General features: G+C 32.1%; 2 protein-coding genes across 14 annotated transcripts in view; one reads left to right on the forward strand and one right to left on the reverse strand.

The window, feature by feature from the left end:
- The first annotated feature begins 1,422 nt into the window (after positions 1-1,422).
- Positions 1,423-25,359, forward strand: part of sgsh (N-sulfoglucosamine sulfohydrolase (sulfamidase)) — a 33,248-nt gene continuing 9,311 nt past the window's right edge. The window contains exons 1-4 of one of the 13 annotated variants that reach the window (XM_087303016.1): positions 1,423-1,712; positions 6,836-7,062; positions 9,592-9,693; positions 21,495-21,649. Coding sequence is in view for 1 of the 13 variants with exons in the window: in NM_001123268.1 (NP_001116740.1) it covers positions 25,218-25,308 (91 nt within the window). In the remaining 12 variants the exon portion in view is untranslated. 13 annotated transcript variants of the gene reach the window in all.
- On the reverse strand, positions 4,057-25,029 carry slc26a11 (solute carrier family 26 member 11). Its single transcript, NM_199767.1, is given in 16 exon segments — positions 4,057-4,716; positions 6,873-7,006; positions 7,489-7,588; positions 7,930-8,057; positions 9,578-9,718; positions 9,801-9,856; positions 12,431-12,491; positions 13,052-13,102; positions 13,187-13,259; positions 14,122-14,300; positions 14,384-14,526; positions 16,451-16,530; positions 16,663-16,748; positions 19,431-19,623; positions 21,487-21,901; positions 24,889-25,029. Coding segments are annotated over 15 exon segments (1,719 nt in total). The 5' UTR covers positions 21,664-21,901; positions 24,889-25,029; the 3' UTR covers positions 4,057-4,599.

Consider the following 25,359-nt stretch of genomic DNA (forward strand, 5'->3'; position numbering starts at 1 on the left):
TGCCAGTTTGTTTGCCTAATAAATTTCAATATGCCACAGTTTTAAAAAGCTATTTCCCCCCCAATGAATATATCATAAAGTAGCCTAAAAATAAGTAGCCTCTTCATATTACTTTATTCTAAATCTTTAGAAAATGTTTTTGATACATTAAAAAGTGTGACCGTCCGACAAGCTAATTCAACAAAAAATGTGTTTAAAATCTTACTATATTTAAAACTCATAATTAGAAAGAAAATGAGTCAAACGACTGCAAAAAGGTCCACTTTTTGAGAAAAAAAAGAACCACCCCTTTTAACAGGCTGACTGTGTGGTCATGTAACAGACTGAAAAGGTTTGGTCTTTGGTGCTGGGGGAAATGGACAAGATCTTTAACATGCAGCTGGATTTTTGACTGATTTTGGGTATACCGGATGCATTTTTTCATCAGCTAATAACCTTTGCCACCATAAAACAATATTTTACTTATATGGATTAGTGATAAATCTCCATCACTTAAAGCTTGGGACAATATACTTTTTGAGTTAATTCCCTTGGAACATCTTACCTATGTTTTACTCTTAAAACATATATTTTTTTTAAATGTTATGACTCCATATTTGCATTATTTGGAAGTCATTGCTCTCTGCTAAAAGGAACTCTGAAACTGTATTATGACTGAAACTGTATTATGACTGTAAACTATTATCTGAAAAATAAGCAATGTTTTAGCCCATTTTCTGATATGTTTTATTTGGAGTAGTCCTGTTTTATATACATTTTCTCCCCTTTTTTTCCTCTAGGTATTTTTCTTTGTCTTTTGAAGATGTAGGCTATTGTCATGTCTGTATTATTGGGAAAATCCAAAAAAAATATATATAAAAACTCAACTATTTAGTCTCCACTTCACTTCCTAAGCTGCAATTGCCTCTTTGAATATCACACTAATTGTACAAAAAAAAAAAAAAAAAAAAAAAAAAAACTACTAACACTTCCCTTCTTAGACTTTACAGACCTGAAACTTGCCTTTAGTACTTATTCATTGTTGCTCTTGGTTGTGTAAATTGCTTCCTTGTCCTCATTTGTAAGTCGCTTTGGATAAAAGCGTCTGCTAAATGACTAAATGTAAATGTAATGTAATATATATATATATATATATGCTATACTAATCAAAATATAAATGTCGTGTGTTATCATGAGCCCATATAACAGTCCTATTTAGAAAAGTGTCTCATTTCAGACAAGAAATGTCTAAAATTATCTATATAATGGTTAAAATTAAGCCAAAAAGTTAAACCTTCACGTCATTTTCCTCCTCTCTTTCTCTCAGCAGAAGCCTCATGTGATCCTTCAGTGTGGTGTGAAATAAGTTCACAGTTCTGCTTCAGATTTAGCACGCAGCCCTGCTATATTTGACACTCCACATTAGCAGCCTATCGAGAAGCCACTGAAGTGAGAATCAACTCGGACACGCGCACAACTGTCACCCCGTGCCCGCGAGTGACGACGTGAGGCGGATTTATTAAATATGTGACGTACTACTACTGACACAATAAATTAACACATAGAGCGGAACAAATGTATAAAAATCGTATTAACACGATGAATGAACACAAAGAGCGAACAAATCTATAAAAATCGTGATTATCGAAGGTGTTTAAGGCCACTGAATATAACAAACTATACTTTTGTTCATAATGTTACATCGACTGAGGATGTACGACTGTTTGCTCAAGGTAAAAGTAATGAGGTATGATTGTATTACTTGTAATTATTAAACCGTGTTTATTCTTGGTTTATGAACTTTTCAACAGGTGTGTGCCAATGTGAGTCAGTTTTATTGAGGTGAACAAGCTTCGGCACACACGAAAAATACAGTAATAATTAACTTATAGTAAATGCACACAAATAAGTGATTGAACCATAGTATGGTGAAAATTGAACCATATAAAACCATTTTGAGGGATGTAAACAAAAGCAATATGGTCCAACATATTTCCTGTTTTACATTTTTTCATTTTTATAGCCTCCGAGAATTCAAAAAGAGACACATATTGATAAATAATGTTATGAAAGCTGTTTTAACATTAAGGTTTAGTTAAATTGCCTCTTGTTACAGTTATAAAATAGTTCAATAACAAGTAGGAAATGTTCATGGGTCACATTGAAATGGTTTATAGTAAAGTACCTGAATTAAACTGTTCTGTGTTGTTTCTATTGACTTAATTTCTATTAAGTTGTTATGGAAACCTAATACAACATCATAGAAATGTGAACAAATTAGCCTACCTAAGGTTCCTAGTACTGTGCTACAATTAGCGTTTAAAACTAGTAAAAACTACAGTATACTACAGTATTTATTAGTTTATCGTATCAACAAAGTTTATAATACAGTATAATGTAGCCTTAATTAACAGTGTTTTAAATGCTATAATATATGCTTACATATGCTATACAGTAGTAAGCTACATTAGTGTGGTACAAAAACACAGTATTTACTGTAAATTACTGTAGTATTTTTTATTGTTTGTGAACTTTTTTGGTTTTATTAGTTGATTAGGATATTAAAAATGTCAGAAATAAGTCTTTTATGTGTAGTGGTCATTCAGACCATGAAACACTGATACCAACAGGATAACTTTGGAAAGGGATAAAGCAAGTGACAGAGCAAATAAAGCACGTGGTTGGGAAAACCGGGAAAAGCACAACATTATACAGACAGTTTTTGCATTCTTTTTGATAGCTGAAGAACTTCTCTGTAATGGGCAGTTTAGGCCTGTAATCACAGCAGATACTGCCAAGTAGAAATGAGTGGGGAAATAAACGCCCTCTGCTGTTTAACTGTAGCATAGTACTGTATTCACAGACATTCATATTTAGCATTTTTGTTAGTATTTAAATATCTTTAGATATAATAATATGTTTGAGCAGTACCATATAAAACATAATATATAACATTATAATTATATACCACACAATATTCAAATATTATAATAGACTGAGCTTTAATGGATAATCTGTTTATCAAAATTGTTTTGCACCAAATATTAATGGTGTACATAAAACTGTATATATAACTATATTTTCATTCATTCATTCATTTTCCTTCAGCTCAGTCCCGTATTTATCAGGGGTCGCCACAACGGAATTAACCGCTAACTATTCTCGCATATGTTTTATGCAGTTGCTTTTCCAGCTGCAACCCAGTACTAGGAAACATCCATACACAATCATTCACACACATACATCATGGCCAAATTAGTCTATTCGATTCACCGATACCGAATGTGTTTGCACTGTGGGGGAAACCCACGCAAACACAGAGAGAACATGCAAACTCCACACAGAAATGCCAAATGACCCAGCCGGGACTTGCACCAGGGACTTTCTTGCAGTGAGGCGACAGTGCTAACCTATTTTGTTTAAATATTCTATTAAACACTCTATTAAATAATGCATTTTTATAATTCAAAACAATGGATAATGCTAAAATTATTCAGAGTACCTGTGGGGTCTTAAAAGCATTGAAGAAGTCTTAAATTTGATAATCTCAAAATAAGGCTTGAGTTTGGTATACAAAGTCTTGGATTTCGTTACAAAGGTCTTATTTTATTTATTTATTTTTGCCTAGGATTAAAGTTCAAATCCATAACAAAATTAACTGTTACTAATGTAATAAAAAAACTCATGCAGTGTAACGTTGAGTGTATCTCGCGCTTCACTTCATACCAGAAAGTGCGTCACCGTAGGCTACTATGGCGAGGGAGGCGAGCGCGAGTATTTACGGTACTCAAACTAAAAAACACAGAAACTGTGCTCAATTTCACTGCATGTGTATTCTTGACAGTCTTTCACCGACACTTAAGCAGAAGCTTCTATATCACTGAAAGTAAACTCTCACTCTCTTAAGTTGGCATTGAATTTCATTTTAAATGGTATTAAAAAGGTCCTAAAAAGCCTTGAATTTCATTTGGAAGATTCTGGGGGTACCCTGTTATTGATCAATTATGTAATTGAAGTTTTTAAACTCTACATTTAAAGATATTAAAATGACATTATTGAACACATTTCAAGCGTAGCCACTGTAGATCATGTCAGTTTAATTTCAAAAGAGATGTTTTTTGTTTGTGCAGAAATCATTTTCATCACTTTCCGTCTGCGTCAGTTTAAAACAGACTAAAAACATGATGGAGATTAAGTTTCATCAACAAATGACAACCCGTATTATTTTTAAAGTATTATGAACTGCAGACAAAGAGACATTAGATGACATCAGACATCATGAATAATGTAAAAATCTGTGATACTTAGTGCTTTTTATCCCGAAAAACAAAGATTTAAATATTTATAGTGTTAAAAATAAGAGCATGATGCTAAAATTGCATTATACATGTGATTTAGAGTTTAAAACAACAACATAAAATAGCCTCACAATATCAAAAAACACTATTTTTAGTGCAAAAAAACATCATTTGGTCGTCATGTAACTTTGCTCCTCAATAGTCTCTTTTCCTGAGTGCTGATTGGTCAGAGGTGTGCGCAGAATATTTCGTGTAGCCAATCGTGAGAGTTCTGAGGTGCTGATTGGTGGTCAGGTGATCAGTTCTTGCATGCGATTGGCTGTTAGAGATGTTGGTTGTAGTGAATGTTTGCGGTGAGGAGTTGCAGCGCTTCGTCTACAGTGTCTGTGTGTCTGAACGCAGGAAGATCCGCCAGCAACAACACTTGTAATACTGACGGCTGAAAAGGAAAAAGAAATAGAGAAAGAAAACGACATTTATATGTCTATGCATGCATATAACATTAAATGCCTTACAAATGACCTAAAATATATTTACATTTTTTTTATACTGTGTGCAACTCCAAACAAAAGAATATAATCGAGAAACAAAACATTGAAGTATGTTGTTTAAAAAGTTTGGTTAGACTTTATATTTTTTATATTTAAATATTTACGGTATTTATTATATTTTAAAGGGCACATATGATGAAAATCAACTTTTGTAAGCTGTTTTGAGATAACTGTGTGTGTCCACAGTCATATTGGGGTGATAAACACAAGTCTCCTAAATTTCAGTAAATTTCCTGACGTTAAAATAGGATCTAAATCCCTCCTGTTCTGAAGCCCACCGCAATGTGACATAGCAGTGCAGTTTCCCTGCCCACCGAATTTATTGACAGCCCCATATTAACATGTCTCCATATTAAGGCTTATAATCATATCCACAAGACAGGACATGTGGAAAGCAACTGGGATTCCAAGATCTCAGCTCTCTGTGATCAACTAAATCAAATAAATTTTACAAGTTTGAAATGAACTTAAAACAGTGCATGTTTGTAAAAAACACAGTAAAATCACTGTAATTCATCATCACAGCCGCATAGTATCAGTACAATTACAAAAGAAGACGCTTCTGTCTCGGTTTGTGGACGTTAAAGCAGGTTTATTTAGTACATTTACCTAATAGTTGTCCATACAGTAGTGTATATTAATGTGTATCCTGCCACTTTTGCTGTGCAAAAACAGTGCAAAGCTAAATATGTGTGTGTATGTTCATAACGACAATGGCTGCGTCCGAAACCGCATATTTCCATACTATACAGTACGCTAAAATCAGTATGCGAGAACTACCCAGATGACCTACTACAGGGGTGTCAAACTCAATTCCTGGAGGGCCGAAGCCCTGCACAGTTTAGTTCCAACCCTGCTCAAACACACAGGTTTCAAACAAGCCTGAAGGACTCAATTAGTTTGATCAGGTGTGTTTAATTAGGGTTGGAACTAAACTGTGCAGAGCTGCAGCCCTTTTGGATCTGAGTTTGACACCTGTGACCTACTACTTCTGGCGAGATTCTGAAGTGCATATCCCATGCACTCCGCGCTATCCCATGATGCCTCGTGAAAGAATTCATGAATGGGAGTGAAGTGAAGCAACTGACGCAGGTAGGTCACATGACCATGACAAAATGGCGGATGTAGTACGTCCGAATTCCATTCATACTTTTCACATGCATACTGTATAGAACGTACTTTTCCAACGGCCGAGTAGTACGTTTAAATTCAAATGCAGTACCTACTGAGTAGTAGGCGGTTTCGGTCACAGCCATTGTGTGTGACTCATCGTTGCAGAAAGGCTTGAATTAGCTCCACAACAAATATATCAAATATCAGTTGGGAAAGTTCTTACTGTAGTAAGGAAGATCTGCTCCATTCTTGTCTGTCACTGTGCTGCTTATCTTTGTGAAGGCTACAAGCATTGACATGCACTTGGGAATGGTGGGCGGGGAGAACCAGCTAATTTGCATTAAAGGCACAGGCAAGAAAAACATCTGATTTTGTGCTGAAACTTTACAGACACATTCTAGAGACACAAAAAACCTATTTTAAATTTAGAAAAAAGGGTAAAATAGGTGCCCTTTAAAATAGTTAAATAAGTAAAAATTTAAATAACATTTTAAATGGTATTTATAAATTTAATGACAATTAGAATATTTTTAATACATAGATGCAAATATTCTTAATAATAAAACATTAATATTTATATAAACTTCATTTTAAGCACATTATTATTTTTTAAATTTGAGAATAAAACTATTGTAATCTACATTTTTTTGTCCACAATTTACATTTTTAATACGTACTCAAAAATAATAATTTAATCTATTTTCCAAAACTGACGAAACAAGAATAAATCAAGATCATTTTAAGATGCTTATTATCTATTCAGATCACTTACCATATTTTATTGATTTAATAAGTTTTAATGCCATATCAGCAGCATCGGCTATATTCATGGCAAAACATATGTTTACATATTTGAATGCATCTCATTTCTGTATGTTTTTGTTTATTATCTAGATGTCCACAGATATCCAGTAAATATGCAGAGCTTCACCTTGAGTCCAGTGAAGATCAGTGCTGCTCCCCTGATCTGAAACTGTTTGAGCAGGTCAGTGAGTTCGTGAATCACAGTGAAGTCAATGGAGCTGATCTGAGAACAGTCCAGAACCAGAGAGCGAGGAGGAGATGCTGAACGACAAGACACAACACCATCAACATCAGACAACAGATAAGTGAATGAAAGGGTGTGTGTGTGTATGTTTATGTGTGTGTAAGAGAGAGTGTGTCTGTATTTGTGCGAGTGTGTGCTTGTTTGTTTGCATGTATGCGTAATTGTGTATAAGTGCCTGTGTTTTTATGTGCGTGTGTGTTTATGAGATATAGAGTAACATTGTTTTTGTATTGGTGTGTTTGTGAGAATGTGTTTTTGTTTTTATGTGTGAGTGTGTGAGAGAGAGAGAAAGAGACAGAGACTGTTTATGTGAGGTTGTGTGTATAAATGTGTTGTGTGTGAAAGAGTGAGTGTTTGTTTGAGATTGTGTGTATTTGTGTTAGTGCATGTGTTTGCATTTGCCTGTGTATATGAGAGAGAATGAGAGAGTGCATGCATGTTTACTTGTGTGGGTGTGTGTTTGTGTCTATAAGTGTATATGTGTATTTGTGTGTCTCACCATGAAGAGCGTGTTTGTACACTAGTCTGCTGAGATGCTCCGTCGAGGGGAAGTTCAGTCCATTGTCAATCTCCAGAACTATAACACCATGATCAGACACCTGCACACACACACACACACACACACACACACACACACACACACACACACAAAACACACAAAACACACTTAATGGCTTACCAATGCACGTGGGTTATTTTAAAGTAGCAGATTTTCATTCATCACACAATCGTGACAAAGACTATCATGATAATTGATCAATTTCCTGAGAGACCTTTTATTAACCCAATTCCACCATATTTCTTTTTTTTTTGCATCAAGCTTGGAATCTGTTTTGGATAATTTGTCAATTTTATTGTGATTTCGTCTAGCACACGAGTTCAAACTCAGCTCACTCGTCACATACAGATGCTTTACAAAATATAACCTCTTTGAACTCACCTTCACTTTGGGTCTGGCCATGATATACAACAACATGAACGCAGAAACTAGCACTCCTCCCGCAATGCCGTACTGCACCTCCCAGAAACTGAGCAGAAACGTCACCAAGAACGGCAGCAGATCAAGCCCTGAGAAATATTTATTTACATTGTATATTTCATATAATAAATGATTAGGTAATTATTAATATGCATAATATCCGTTACAATATTTAATGAATGTCTAAAATATATATCTAAAAATGTGGACAATAATAGTGGATAAAATGTTCAATTATTGTAATGAAAATAATAAATTGTTTTATGATTTTGTAAATATTTTCAACTTATAAATGTTTAAAAATGCATAACAATAATATTTATAAATATTTAAATAGATCAAAACAAGATACATTTTTTATTTTTTTTATTATTAATCATGATTAAATGTAATAATGTGTTTTGAATAATTATATATGACTTTTAATATTTAACAAACATCTAAAAATATAAAAAGTGGAAAATTTAAATACATTTTTAAATAGCAGTTATATATTGAGTGAATTTTGAATATTTTATTTTAATATTTAGCTAAAATATTCTTAATTATAAAATACTAATATTTATTTACACTTTATATTAAGCCCATTATATTTTTTTAAATTTGAGAATAAAACAATTCTAATCTACATTTTTAATACAATTTGTAATACGTACTCAAAAATAATAATTTTTTATCATAATTTGTAACTGAACACATTTATTTAATCTGTTTTCCGAAACTTACGAAACAGAAGATTAAATCAAGATCAATTTAAGGTGCTTATCGTCTATTTAGATAAATTGATGTATTTAAATGCATCTCATTAATGTAAATATTGATTTACATTATATATTTCATCTAATAAATTTATACAGTTATTATTATCATTATATCTATTACAATAAATAACAAATATCTAAAATATAGATTATAAATGTATACGTATGACAATAATAGTGGATAAAATATCTAATTATTGTAATGAAAATAATATATTTTTTAATGATTTTGTAAATATTTTTATATGTATAAATATGAATGGATTAAAATTTATAAAAAATAATATTTATAAATATTAAAATAGATGGAGGGGATATGTACTTTTTTGAAAAAAGATTATTATTATTTTTTAATTAATTAAATTAATCATTATTACATTAAATAATGCATTGTAAATATATATATATATATATATGTATATATATATATATATATATATATATATATATATATTTAATATGTAAAAAATATCTAATATATATATATATATATATATATATATATATATATATATATATATATATATATATATATATATATATATATAGTTAAAACTGAATACAAACTACAATAATAGTGCATGAAATATATAACTATTGTAATGTAAATAATAAATTATTTTAATGATTTTGTAAATTTTTTTAAACAATTTTTATATTTATTTACAAATTTATAAAAAAAATATTTTTTATAAATAATAAAATAGATTAATGGTGTATGTATATTTAAAAAAATACATATATTTATTAAAATAAAAAAAATAATCAATTAATCCTTATTACATTTAATAATATGTTTCGAATATTTGTATATGCAATTTCATGTGAACATGATGTTAAATTCTCACTCTTGACTCTCCAGATGTGCAGCGGCACTCTGAAATCCACCATTGGGCTCACAGCACAGATGATGACGGCAGCGAGAGACGCTTTGGGGATGTAGAAGAACAGCGGCATGAGGAAGGCCAGTGATAGCAGCACTATAACACCTGCACACACACACACACGTACTGACATTATAACATCTGCATCCTTATCAACATCAACGCCATTATAAAGTGTGAGTTTTACTTGTGATGATTCCTCCAGCAGGAGAACACACTCCAGTCTGAGAATTAACAGCCGTTCTGGAAGGAAAAATAAACAACAGCTAAAATATGCATTTGTTGATGAACTTCCAACGGAAATGGAGTATCTAGTAGGGGTGGGGCTTTCTTATTGCATTCCCTAATAGCAAACTATCGGTACAAGGACCGTGGCTAAGAATATTCTGGCTGAAGCCAGTAAACTGAAGTCATCAAGAAAAGCCTAACCACTCCAAACGCAGAAGCAAATGCTCAAATTTGTATTGAAAATTACCAAAACAAACTTTTTTTACTTGATTAGCTTTCACAAATTAATTGCTAACAAAATAAACGTTGTACTTTTAGATTTCACAAGGAATTTAAGTTCTTTGCACACAGAGTCTGAAATTTGCACATGTTAAAAAAAATAAATATGACTTCACGTTATGTCAGTCACAACTTCTTCCACCATAAAAATATTCAGATCGGGTTTAATTTTTAAGATTTTTCACATTCAAATAATTTCATTTCATTTCTATTCAAGTTTATTTGTATAGAGCTTTTTTTTTTAACAATAAACATGGTTTCGAAACAGTTTGTTAAACTCTATACAACAAATAAACTTGAATAGAATTTAATTGAAAAGAAATCTGCACATTATTGCATTACAATCAAATTATGTTAAAGTTGCAATCAAATCCAAGTTATTATATACAGACATAAATAACCTGCAATCTTATAGCTTACAGGTGATGTCTGTGTGTAGATGTTTAATGAAGTGTATTTGTGTATTAGGTTTATGTTGTCCTCGATGGTTGGCATCCATTAACCATTGCATTATGAATGTCATGAAAGCAATTTGCAAAGTGATTATTGAAGGCATCGTTGCCTTTACCACTCAGGTGTGCACTATTTTCTTATAATTAAATGGACTGAAGTTGATTATTATGCTTATATTATAGTTATAACACCTAAGGACATAATTTGGATGTTGTTTATCAAAATACATGTCAGGTTTTTTTTTCCCTGAAACTACTCCTAGGACTAGTATACTGTGTCCTAGCTAGGGATGGGCGATGCCACAATTTTTAAATTCGATACGAGACCGATACTTTTTGTAAAAATTTTTACGATACCGATACCACTTATTATTTAAAATATTAATGTAATTTTTAAAAATAATGTTAATTAAAAAAAAAAACATTACATGTGTGTGTGTGTGTGTGTGTGTGTGTGTGTGTGTATATATATATATATATATATATATATATATATATATATATATATATATATATATATATATATACACACTGTAGTATGTGTGTGTGATATATACACGCACACACATCTATATTGTAAATACACACTGCACACACACACATACATACTGTATCAACACACTGCACAGATATGCACACACCCTTATATTTATTCTTATTCCTCTAATGGTAACGACAGAGAAAGAAAGAGCTGGTTTATTATTTATTTATATATTTATTTTTATTTCTATTTCATTATTATTATTATACTACAGTATATATTATAATACTACACTACTGTTTGCTGTGTTAACTAAGTTTATATATATGTGTGTGTGTGTGTGTGTGTGTGTGTGTGTGTGTGTGTGTGTGTGTGTGTGTGTGTGTGTGTTCTTTTTATTGAAACTTCATAAATGCTTTGGCAAAACATTTGTAATGTGTATGGCTTTCTTATCACCAATATTGCTTGTGCAATGCTTTTCAAGCTGATGAGCACCACAACAGGCTGCGTTATGTCTCTGCCATCGTGTCATTCCGTATTAATGCAGAAGTGTGTGACTTGCGTGTGCTGAGTATCTGAAAGGCACATGATCGCTCACGTCACGTTCTGCCGCAGGTTGATTAGTGTAACGTCTTGTATACAAAGTGTCACTGACAATCCTGTACACAGCGCTAAAACATTTAGTTATGCAGAAATTATAAAATATAGTCAAAATATTTGATACTTTAAAAAAAATATCGATACCAAATTAAAATCTTCTGAGTATCAATATATCGATACTCGAGCATTGATGTGCACATCCCTAGTCCTAGCAAAACGAGACAAGATTTCAGCAATAATTAGTTTGTTTGTCATTCAGAAAATGGTGTGGTTTATAATCTAATTAATAACTATTAAACCTATTTAATATTATTAAAATCACATGCTGAGTAATAATATTATATGACATATTTGATACATTATATGACATATGATATTTTAACATCCTAATTCTAATGTTCATTTTCATAATGCTAGTTATTTTATTATCAAGATCTGAGGTAAACTTCTTCCGCTTTCATTATGGCAAAATATGTCACGCAAAATGGTATTCAAACTCACATTAGTAGCCTTTAATGCTGAGTAAAGCCCATAATCTGTACCTGAGGTTATCATTTTCATAGTAGTTTATGCTGATGTTCAGCCGTGACGTCGCAGAAATAGGAATATAAAATAAATTCACTTTTATATCTCTAAAGATCACAGTTTGGGCATAACATTTTCTTTATTATTCCACTACAAAAAGTAAAAACCTCTCAGGTGGACTTTAAATGAACAGGAAATCGTCATTATTGGGCAAATTATAGCTTTAATGTGAGTGTTTAGACACAGACTGACCTTCCAAAGCTTCCTGTAACAGGATACGCTGAGACGAATGAGCCCATGATGTTTGTCAGACCTGCAAAAGCATCAGTGCCATGAGTATATGTACACTTGATGAGACACTGAAGGGCAAAAACCGTTTTTATAAATCTCTCTACATTGAAATATTGGACTGTTTGGCATTTTATAAAATGTTTATTTTCTCAATACGAGTCATACATTTCCACTTCAGCAGCTTCACGTACATCAAACTGCACAATTTTATTCATATCTGTATTCTGTTTTTACAAAGGGATTTGTTCACAGCCACAGTAATTTGGCTGATAATAAATATGTCCAATATTTATTCTACAAATAAAAAATTATCAATAAATAAATATATAGGTTATTAAAAAGATTTCCAAAAAACCTCCTTAACTCTAATGTGTCCAAAAAAATAAATAAATAAAAAATAAACCTGACTTAATGCGCTAGAAATGTATGCAAATCAGCACATAATTAACAAGGACTCATTTGTATATTTAAACAGAACATCTTGAGTCATTTTAAAAGTTTGATGTTGTTTAGGTAGTCTCATAAATAACAAATGCAGAAGCAAAAAAGCTAAATAGTAGAAACAGAAAGGGAAACTCTCACCTATGGCGAAGAGCTCTTGGTTTGCATCAATTCTGTAGTTGTTCTTGCTGCCTGCATTGAGAAAAGACTGTAAAGTATAGCCAGATGCATGGAAGTACACTTTTAAGTGTATTTTAAAGAGAATAAGGTCCTTACCAAATGCCTTCGCAATGGCGATGCTCTCTAAAACACCCATTAAAGGAATGACAGCAAGACCACCACCTAAATCCTGACAAATTCACACCTCAGCGATTAATTAAATCTCTAAAATGTGTTGTAATGTCATACTTATTCAGCCACAAGGGGGCACTAGACTGCTTTAAAATATTTCTTGTTTTTAAAATATATCATAATAAATAATTGTATTATTTTATTGACAGTCTAAGCCGACAATAGTAGTGCAATAAAGTAATTAATATTACGCATTTAATTATTAGCTTCCCATTTTTTATTCAATATTATATTTTATTATATATTAAGTGTTTATACTGTATAATCAAACATATTACCTCTTTTAATGCATTTAATATTAATCTACACACAAAGCAAATTTATTTTAATAGTGTTTTAGGAAATATTAAAGACAGATTTATATTTGATTAAAATTGAAATATTTCAAATAAATAAATGTACGATTGATATGCAAAAATATTTAAGTTTTTTTTTTAATATTAGTTTTGTTATTTGTAAATGCTGTTGAAATGCATAATTTTTAAACATTGTAATAAAACCAAGAATAATCGTGATTATCTCCATTAATAGACAGCCCTTAAAAATATTTATAAAATTGTTTGCTTTTAGATACTTTTAATATTTAAATGTTTTACATTGTATATATCGACCATATTATATCAATAAAATATCCTAATACCTCAGATAATTTATATTCATATTATAAATGAATTTTAATACAACTGCATTATATTTCATATTAAAATACATTTTATATAAGAAAAACAAACAATTATTTTTCAATTTGCAAAAAATCATATTATAAAAAAATGTATAATTAAATTCATATTCTAAAAATTGATGTATTCATAATGTAACAATGAAAAATGCAATATGAAAGCTAAAATCTTTATGCTCACCTTCGCGATGTCACTGAACGTAATAACCGTGCCATTGGCTATTGTCTCTGAAAGGGGTGGTGCTCTGAAAGGAGGCAGTCCTTTTGCTGTTTTCCCGGTGAGACTGAAGAAATGGTTTCCTGTGACTTCAGCCGAATATGCGACACCCGCCGCTGCTATGACCACCAGTGCATTACGAACTGAAGACACCAGCAGAAAATAGACATTAATAACAATATATATTGTTTATCATTAATATACACAAGGCTTTCAGAGCACTTACTAGTAGCTAAACTCCACAGCAGCTGTCGTGCAGATCGCACGAGATACGAAGCTTCGTCTTCAGCCGAACTCAGAGAATTCTTCATAAATGTCAATATAAGCAGGAAAAACAAACAGGACAGGCCCAGAATCACATCTCCTACTCTAAGAAAACACAGATTAGAGAAAATTCTCAATAAATTAAATATCAATGTATATATTTTTGCTAATGATACTTAGACATTTCATTTCATTGGTTGCTTTAGACTTGTTATAGGATAAATAAATGTGATAATAATACTGCCAGTAGGCAACAATCCATTAAACAATGTAGGGAATTGTTTTTGGTGATTTTCACCAGCAAAACTAACAAATCAGACAACAGTGTGTTTTACATAGATAAATATGACATTAAAACTAGTAAGAGGCAACAAATCTCTGACTAAATCAACGATTCACTAAATGAATCATTTAAATGATTTGTTCAAAACAACTGGTTCACTGAGAATCAAAGCAAGTGACTGTATTTATGAATGGATCATTGAATCACTCATCTGATTAGTTAAAAATAAGATTCAATTCAATTTCAATTTTTTAATTCAGCTTTTTTTTTATAGCGCTTTTACAATGTCGATTGTGTCAAAGCAGCTTCACATAAATGGTCATAGTAACTGGATCAGGGTAGTTCAGTTTTTAGTGTTTAAGTTCAGTTCAGTTTAGCTTTGTTCAGTGTGGTTTAAAATAATTACTGAGAGTCCAAAACTATCATTAAAAAAAAAAGTGACGCTCTGAGATGCACAAATGTTTATTGAAAAAAAAAAAAAAAAACACCAGTATGTGGCGACAAGTGCCTCAATAAATTCAAAGGACACTACTCTCATAGCCTCACCACCCTCATAACCCTAAATGGCCGATTAATTTAGAAACAATGCAAGTAATTTCCTTTAAAGAACATTTTTGGATTATTTTCATTGGGGAAACCAAAAAAATTGGTGAAAATATTAGATAATATTGGCATCTTAAGTAGACAAATATGAGACTAAAACTTTTAGTAGCTCTTAATAAGAACCATTCAAATCTGTTCAAAACAGCTGAGAAAGTAAGAAATAGATCTTTATGAATGGAACATTGAATCATTGACTCATCTGATGAGTTCAAAATACGATTTCACTAAAAAGAAAATGTTGTAGCTTTGATACATACAAATGTTCTGCATTTGTTTGGCATTTGTTTGGCACTACTGGCAATAAAAAAACGTCAGTAGGTGGTGGACTAGTCTCTGAAGTTATTTAAATGATGCATTCAAATGATTCATTTAGAAACAATGCAAGTTATTTTCTTTCTAATCTTGTTTTTGGACTATTTTCATTAGCGAAAACTAAAAAAGGGACAAAATTGTGCTTAAAATTGATAAATATATCATTAAAACTGCCAGCAGGAGGCAACGACTCCCTCTTTAAATGAGTGATTGACTAAATTTGTCATTCAAACAATTGCTGACAACAGAAAAGAACTGAGAAACAAAGAATTAAAGAATCAAACTACTCTCACTGAGAAACAAAGCAAGTGACCTTTTTGTTTATATGAATGAATCATTCACTCGTCTGATTAGTTCAAAATAAGATTCACTAAGACTCACAAATGTTTCGTTTTGGCTTTGCTTGGAATTATTTTTATTAGCAAAACAGAAACAGTGACTCTGTTGTGTAGATAAAACCACTAGTCAGTGGCGACAAGTCCCTGAATGAATTCAAATGATTTTTTCAAAACAGCTGATTCAGTTAGAAATATAGCAAATGATTCTCTATGAATAAAAGGGTTACTGAATCAGATTTACTCACTTGATTAGTTTAGGAATGAAAACAATTTCTGAAAACAAAAGCAACATCTTGTTTGTTGAACTTTTTGTAGTTTATTGTAGCTGATAAATATCCCAAATCCTGGCTGTCAACAAGCCTCAACCATCCAATCGATTCCCAATAAATAAAATCAAGCTCCGCCCCATAATTTTTCATACTCAAAAACAAGCTAAACTGCATCCATTTCATATTGACCAATGGTAATCGGTCAGACATAAATCAGAGCTCACCGGGCCTCAGGGATCTTGTGAAATGTGTAGTAAACCTGTAGGAAGAACTGCTGCGGGATCTCTTTCAGACCTAGAATGTTCTGCAAGACAAATAAAGTGGATTGAACGTGAAAATATGGAAATTTAAAGTGAAAGTGAAACAAAGCACATTTAGGATCAATAAAGTGACTATGAAGAGAAGCTGAGTGATTGATTGCGAGTAAAGCTCTGACCTTGACCTGACCAAAGCCGATGGTGACCGCAGCCGCGCAGGTGAAGCCTTTAATCACTGGATATGAGATGAAATCCAGGAGAAACCCTGATAAACAAACACCAACAAGCAGATGAGCTGACTGTCAAATTCAAGAATAAAAACATAAAAAATACATTAAATATAGAAAAAAAAAATTTTTTTTATGCAAAAAATGCATGAGATTAAATTTTAAAAAGTATAATTAATGTGATAATATTTCTGAAAACAATGATTTATGTACATTATTTATTTGTTATAATTTATCCTTTTTTTATACGTGACTCTGGCTGAAATCAGTCATAAGTGTCCTTTAAAACTAATAATAGAGATTTATATATAATCTGAAAGCTTCCATTTATGTATGGTTTGTTAGGACAAGATATTATTTGAAAATCTAAAAGCTTTAAAAAAAAAGGTTAAAAAATTAAATACTGAGAAAATTACCTTTTAAGTTGTCGAAATGAAGTATTTAAATTAGAGTTTTGATATATTCTCAGTAGGAGAATTAATAAATATCTTCATGAAACATGATCTTTATATAATATTCTTATGATTTTTGGCATAAAATAAAAATTGATTATTTGATTCAATTTATATTTAGCTATTGTAAAAAGCAGTAAAAATACATTTAATTTCATGTTAACGTTATGTAAATATTCAATTTAGGCAGATTTTATTTTTTATTATAGAAACATTAGGCGGCGCAGTAGGTAGCGCTGTCGCCTCACAGCAAGAAAGTCGCTGGTTCGAGCCACGGCTGGGTCGGTTGGCATTTCTGTGTGGAGTCTCCCCATGTTCGCGTGGATTTCCTAAATCTAAATTGTCCGTAGTGTATGTGTGTGAATAAGAGTGTATGGGTGTTTCCCAGTGATGAGTTGCAGATGGAACGGCTTATGCATATATGCATATAATAAATAATACTGCTAATAATCATAACATTATACAAAAGCAAATTGTTATGAATGAACTAAAAAAGACTCCGGAGATGAAGAAGGCATGGAGGCAGTGCTTTTTAAATTTATGTAGCCTGGAAAATAATTTGTTTTGTAATATTTTTATCATTTATATCCTATTCACCTTATTCTCAGCTGTCGAGTGGGCGCTGCCATTTGAATCTTTTTGTCTTGCGACTTCCGGTCACATTCACTTTCATTCATTTTTTGACGTTAAAAACTGCTCGTTACGCTGCTTGATGTTGCAATTTAATATTTTCTTATTATATTATGCTACTTGGTCTGTGTAGTCATGCAAACATTTGTTTGTTGAGCAAGTAGTTTGGCCATTTTCTGCCGTTTATTATTCCTAGTCATTTCTCCCTTAGGCGACTGAATCGGAAGTTCTAAGACAATCGCGAAAACAGGCGCACTTCCGCATTTTAGAATAAGGTCAATATATATCCTTATTATATCCTATATATATCCTTAATATTTTTATTATTTTTCATATCTAAAGATATTTGCGTATTGCTCTACATCTTGTGTGTATTAAGCAGTGTGTAAGCGAGGCGCATAACTAACACACTCTGCGCTGGAATTTAGACCGGCTTTGTTCTGGTCAATTGAAAAATCTATTATAGTTTCTCAAAATAGCAACGCGCCAGCAGTGCGCCTCAGAACGCCTTCCTTTTTAGACCAGAACGCCTATGGGTGCACATATGAGCGCAAATGCATTTGCTAGTTAAAAAGCGTAGTGCAAAATGTTAAAACGACTCTTGCGCCGAGCTGAAACTACCAAACAACAATTGCGTTGTGCCTTGCCCCACATTGCGCCGGGTGTATGATAAGGCCCTAAATCTGCAACATTCATAAAAAAACTCTCAATAACACAAAAGCTTTTAATGTTTTTTTTATTACTCATTACACAAAAATAATAATAATAACTTTAACAATATTATCTTTTATCGCCGTCAACAAGAGGTGTGATTTATTATTCAACTCAGCCACTTCTACAACCTCAGCTGTCGCATTTCAAAGACCTGTTGCTACACTTTGGTCTGCACTTTCACAGACATGAAGAGGAAGTTGCACAGGAAGTAATACAATCTAATAGTTAAAGATACACCAGCTTCCTGTTTTCAAGACGACACTGATTTACAGACTGTCAAGTCAGCTCACACTTCTCGCCAGCCGCAATTCACGCTGATAATTTGAAACGTCTGACTTCAAATCTACATTGAACGTTGTATTACTTTATAAACAGCATTACCTACCAATTTAAAATAAATTGTTTTTTTTAATTTCAAGGATTTTATTTCACCTCAAATAAAAAAGTACCATATTTTTATGGATATTTATTCAATTGTAGCTTAAGAAAGTTATGACATCCATATTTGGTGGAATTAGCCTAGTTTTCAGGCACAACAAATAAATAAAAAAATCCTCCTTCTGAACTTCTGTGGAAAAATATCCAAAATTTGAAATATGCAAGAAAAGTTTTAAGACCTTCACACATAAAATGATGTTGGCTGCTTGTTTAAACTACTTATTTAAAATTGAATTTGAAATAACGAAATTCTTAAGGTTTATTTGGGACGACTAAATTTTTTATGCTCAATCCACTTATATTAGTAAAGATAATTAAGTTAACTTAATTGATTTGTGTTGGGATGCAGCATTTCATTTACAGTGTTCATAGAATAAAACAAATATTAAAATTTTACTTAAACTCATACCTAATAAATTCATTAATTCTATAATTATTTCCAAATATATAAATATTATTATTTATTTAAAACATTTTACATCTCACCCAGCCTCAGTAGAGCCATTCCCGTCTGTATGACGCCACACAGCAGCGTAAGAACCACAGCAAACACAGGATCTCCAGTGATGTAGGACGAACACAGCAGAGACATGATGGCTGTTGGGCCTAGAGTGATGTCTTTAGATGTGCCGAATATACAGTAGATGAAACCACCCATAAATGCAGAATACAGACCGTACTGAAAAACAAACAAGCACAACACACAGATTTATGGTCAAAAATGTATATAATTATGATTTGTGATAATTCAGAAAGTTGCCTTTTATCTTCACCAAGTATTTGTTTGATCATAAATACAGTATAAATAGTTTAATATTATAAAAAGTATAACTGATGATCATGAGCCGTTGAATTATTCAGAAATAGTGCACACCTTAACGGACTGGAGGCAGTTATTTTGCTTATACTACGATTACCACACCTAACAATGCAGTTCAGATGCTGTATTTCAGAAATTTGTCAGGTTTTTGACCTTAAACTGCTCCAGTGTGTAGGACTAGATTCTTCCGCATCTCATTGAAAGCCTTTTGTTTTGTTGTGATTTTCGTGACAATTTTAGGCTGTGCAATAACTGAAATCATTCAGCATAGTGATATGAAACTGTAATGCCGTCTTGCCTGGAACTACTTCAGCCATTGTTTAAATGAAAATAACGCCACACCTTAAAATATCCATCAGCCAATCAGAATCAAGCATTCATCATTCCTATAGTGTTTTGCTATTTAAATAACCAGATTCTACATAAGTAAAAAATCCCAGAGAAGCAGGATTAATTAAAGAAATGAATTATTTTACTAATGTTACATTTGTTAAGTTGAAAAATCTAATTATATCCTTCCAGTAAAGGAAAAAAAATAAAAAAATTAGAAAACAAATATAATGTTATATTTAACATTCAAAATTAATTTTACTTCGGCTTAGTTCCTTATTTATCAGGGGTCGCCACAGCAGAATGAACCACCAACTATTCCAGCATACGTTTTACTCAGCGGATACCCTTCCAGCTGCAACCCAGTACTGGAAAACACTCATACACACACACACACACACACACTCACTCCGGCCAATTTACTTCATCTATAGCTCATATGTTTGGACTGTGGGGAAAACCAGAGCACCTGGAGGAAACCCACATGAAATGCAGAACTCCAAATAGAAATGCCAACTGACCCAGCCGGGACTCGAACCAGTGACCTTCCTGCTGTGAGGCGACAGTGCTAACCACTGAACCACTGTGCTCCCCTCATTCAAAATTGTAACAAATTTTAGTTTTGGCCATAACGCCCTGTTTATAGCTCATTCATTTAGATCTTTTGAGCTTTTGTTGCATTCATACAGTATTTCAGTGTAACTGGATCAGACTTCATTTTGGAAGCTTTTTAGTGGTCTCAGTCTTGTTTTGTGCTCACAAAGGTTTTAAAGTCAGCATTCACACTCATTCACATGAACAACACAACAGAGCAATCGTTCGGGCCAGACGGAATCTGCGGAGGTTTTTTGTTATTTCCATTGAGAATTTTGGAAAAAATCTGCGGATTTCTGCGGAATTATTTTGGGAGTATCATAACTAAAACCTTAATAGATAAAAAAAAAATTAAAAAAAATATTATATATATATATATATATATATATATATATATATATATATATATATATATAACTTTTATTTTATATTTAAAATGCAAATCCAATTAGATCCATTATTTGGGACACAAAGCAAGTTTCTCATATAATATCTCTACTAAAAGACAGAAAATATTACTGTACAAACCGGATTGTACATAAATCAGATGAACATTTTCATATTAGTTAATAATATTACTGTAGTTAACTTAAAAAAACTGAATAAATATAGATTAGCATACATTTAATTAAATAAATAAACAGAATTTATGATGGGCTAAAAATCTGTGGAAATCTGCAGAATTCTGTGCGCGCAGATTCCGTCTGGGCCTAGCAATCGCACCAAAGTTGATTTTACTGGTGTGAACACGAAATTGTTCTTCAGTTTGAATTGCTGAATGTTTGTGAATATGTTTACCTGCACAGGTAAACCAGCCACCTCCGCATAAGCCAGAGCTTGAGGAACCGCCGTCAAACCCACGGTCAGACCGGCGATCACGTCCATCTTCAGCCATGTCAGGTTATATCGGGGCAACCAGGTGATTATGGGAAAACAAGAGCGCAGGGCGGGAAACCAGCAGGTATGAGGCTCCATCACAACATCCAGATCACCACATAAAAAAACACCACTGATTTCAGATCAGAATCAGTCCAGGATCATGAAGAGAGCAGTCATTCTTCATCCAGGATGTACTTAATGGGTGCGGTTAAACATGCAGTTCATAGAAAGGGTTGAGCAATTACTGATCACATGTGTAAACAAGATCTCCTGGACTGCTTTGGAAGCAAAGCTTCTTCTTGATTCTCCATTCTTGTTCTTTTGAGAAGCAAACCTGTGGATATTTAAACATCATAACATAAGTGGGGGATGTTATTTGATAAAACCACAAAGACAGCGTGACTGTAAGCAATAAAAGTCATGATCACAAGATTCAAACTCTGGAAAACAAACAGAAGAAGACACAGTAGAGCTAAACTTCTTTTTAGTACAATTAATGATTGTGGCATTGCTTTATAGGCATGGTACGATAACTGTTTTTAAGGTATACCGCGGTTTGGAAAAGTCAAGGTTTTAAATTCCTTTCCTAAGTATGTGTAAGATTTTTTATTTACTTTTTTTCTCATTTTTTTAGTACAACAGTATGTCCAGCAGAAAAGATCTCCAAAGATGCCGTTTTAAATTGTAACAAAATCAGTGTCTTTAAAACAAATGAAGACAGCAGAAGTCAATGATTCATTGGAGTTGTTTAGCCTGACATGTTTACCGTTTCAAAATATTATAAATGTTTCTCAAAATAAAATATATTGTGTTCAAAGGGGAAAAAGGTTTTTGTTTTTACCCAGATATTTAAAAAGAAAATACTTTCGAGCAGTGATCACAATACTGTGAAACCAGGACATTTTTATCCAAGATTATCATACAGTCAGAATCCATGCGAATTGCTTTAATCACCTAATAATCATCATCATAAATGCATCCAGAGATGAATTTTGTAAAATAATTGATGTAAAACATTTTCTAAAAATCCTTTTTGGAAACACTTTTTAAATCCTCAAGCATTTCAATTGGGATATCAGACATCTAACTCTCTTTAAATATGTTCAAATCGATTAATATAATGTCTAATAATTTATATATTAAAATAACTGTCTAAATTCCATAAAATAAAAATTATATATTTTGGAGTACAATATTTATTACTTTCCCAGAGATAGGTTGCGGCTGGAAGGGCATCTGCTGCGTAAAAACTTGCTGGATAAGTTGGCGGTTCATTGCGCTGTGGCGACCCCGGATTAATAAAGGGACTAAGCAGACAAGAAAATCAATGTATGAATAATTATTACAATTATTAGAAAAATGTATGAATTTGCGAATATAACACAGACATTACCTCTAGCTATTTGGCTCGTATGTTGTATTGACGACGTTGTTGTAATGTTGTATCTACGTTATATTGCATAGCTGATGAAGGTGGGTTTGAGACTGATGTCTATAATAACACAGTGGTGTCTAATAATATTCATTCATTCATTTTTTTTCTGCATAGTCCCTTTATTAATCGGGGGACGCCACAGCGGAATGAACCGCTAACTTAAAAAGCATATGTTTCACGCAACGGATGCACTTTCAGCTGCAACCCATCACTCGGAAGTTTATAATATTTAATATTAAAATAACTGACTAGCTTCCCTAAAATAATAATTGTATATTTTGCACTACAATAATCATTACAATTATTACAAAAATAAACGAATTTATTTTTACGAAATAAATTCGTTTATTTAACGAAATAAACGAATTAATTTTTTAATGTTGCATCTACGTTACATTGCACAGCTGATGATGGTAGGTTTGAGACTGATGTCTATAATAACACATGGGTGAGGTGTCTAATAATATTTAATATTAAAATAACTGACTAGCTTCCCTAAAATAAAAATTATATTCCTTTACAATAATTATTACAATAATTACAAAAATGAATGAACTTGCAAATTTAAAACCATCATTACCTCTAGCTATCTATTTGGCTCGTATGTTGCATTGACATTGTTTTTATGTTGTATCTACATTATATTGCACTGATAGTTGGTTTGAAACCGATGTATTTATTTATTTATTTATTGCCACATCAGCAACTTATGGCTATTTCATGGCAAAATGGATATACATAAAATATTACATGATAAAAACAAATTCATATTACAATAAAAAATTACTTAAACAAATCTATAAAACATAAATAGATACAATTCACACAAAAATATATTCAAAGTTAAATATGATATTTCAGTTCAATTCTTGATAAATAATTTTAAACTCTTCCTGGTGGTACCTTTTTAAAAATGCCCATTAAAGTACTCTACTTATAAAAATTTTGTATAATAGAAGTTAAACTTTTAACAAAATATGTTTTATGGTAAGAGCAGCCTGGCAGTAATTACATTTAGGTGGTTCTTCGTTATTCAGTAAATATAAATGTGTCAACCTTCATATTTAAAAAAGAGACAAAAACAAACTTTGTTTGTGTGAATGTCCAATTTGACATCTGGTATAGACCGTCTGATCATGTCTGGTCTCTAACTATAAATTTGCTAAATGTCTTTCAAACTGATGTCTATAATAACACAATGGCGTCTAATAATATATGAAAAGTTTAGATGCAAAAAACTCTAAATGCCGTCTGAAATCTTTCTCCTAAATTAGCTTTTTTTTTTTTTTTTTTTTTTAAATCAGGCTCCTGTGTGTATGTTCAGTAACATCACTTTTATGGCAAACGTATAATCCTTTTCCTGTTCTTTAAAGTGAAATATCTCAACATAATCAAAGAAGGATGAGAATAATGTTCGTTTTAGATGGAAATGTCAGACGGCACTTAGAGGTTTTTGCATCTGAACTCTTTATATAATATTAAAATAACTGAGCTTCCATAAAATAAAAAAATATATATTCAGCAGTACAATAATGAGGTTCAACCTGTAAAACAGATTGTAATAATTCAGAAAATGAATACTGCAATTAAAAGTAATACACCATTTAATAACATATTTTGCATTAAAGTAAGAAATTTCGCCATGAAACTGATTAGCTCAGAGATTTGACACGAGTCATATGACATTTATAAAGATGTTGTGTGCTATTCAGTGCTTAAAACCATAGTGAAAGCAAAATAAAAATGTGTTTTAAAATACACAAACATCATCATCAACAACAACAACAATCGCGTTTTATATAGTTTTATAACCTTTTTCGTGACCTAAAAGGCAGGTTGAGATCAATGTTCAGAAGCAGAGAGCAAATTCAAGTTAAAGATCAAACCTCAGAGAAGATTTTGAGCCTCGTGATTCATCGGAGTTGAAACACTGCTTTGAAGGAACCTCATTATTTACTAAATAGCAGACATTTACAGTTGCAACATTGAAGGAATCAAAGCGGTTAACGCGGTTTGTTTGACAGACTCGACAACAGCACTATTGTGAGTGACGTCAGCATGGACGCGCGACGCGATAGGCAGAGGCTTTCCGTCAGCTGATCGTGGTCATGTGATGGACCCACATGGCGGAAGTTTGTCTCGCGGAGAGTAAACAAAGTTCTCAAGACTTTTTTTGTCAGCTTTTTTAACAACACTACACTCAAATGACACCAAAATGGCGTTTATATTCGCGTGGACGTTGTTGTGTCTTCTGCTTTGTTTTGATGTAGGAGGATGCAGAAGTAGAAATGTACTTCTCATCATTGGTGTGTAGTAATATGTAACGCATAATAATTACGTGTTTGTAATGAGTAGTT

The sequence above is a fragment of the Danio rerio genome, chromosome 22 (genome assembly GCF_052040795.2).
Source record: "Danio rerio strain M-AB ecotype USA chromosome 22, GRCz13ab, whole genome shotgun sequence".
In the NCBI taxonomy this organism is placed as follows: domain Eukaryota; kingdom Metazoa; phylum Chordata; class Actinopteri; order Cypriniformes; family Danionidae; genus Danio; species Danio rerio.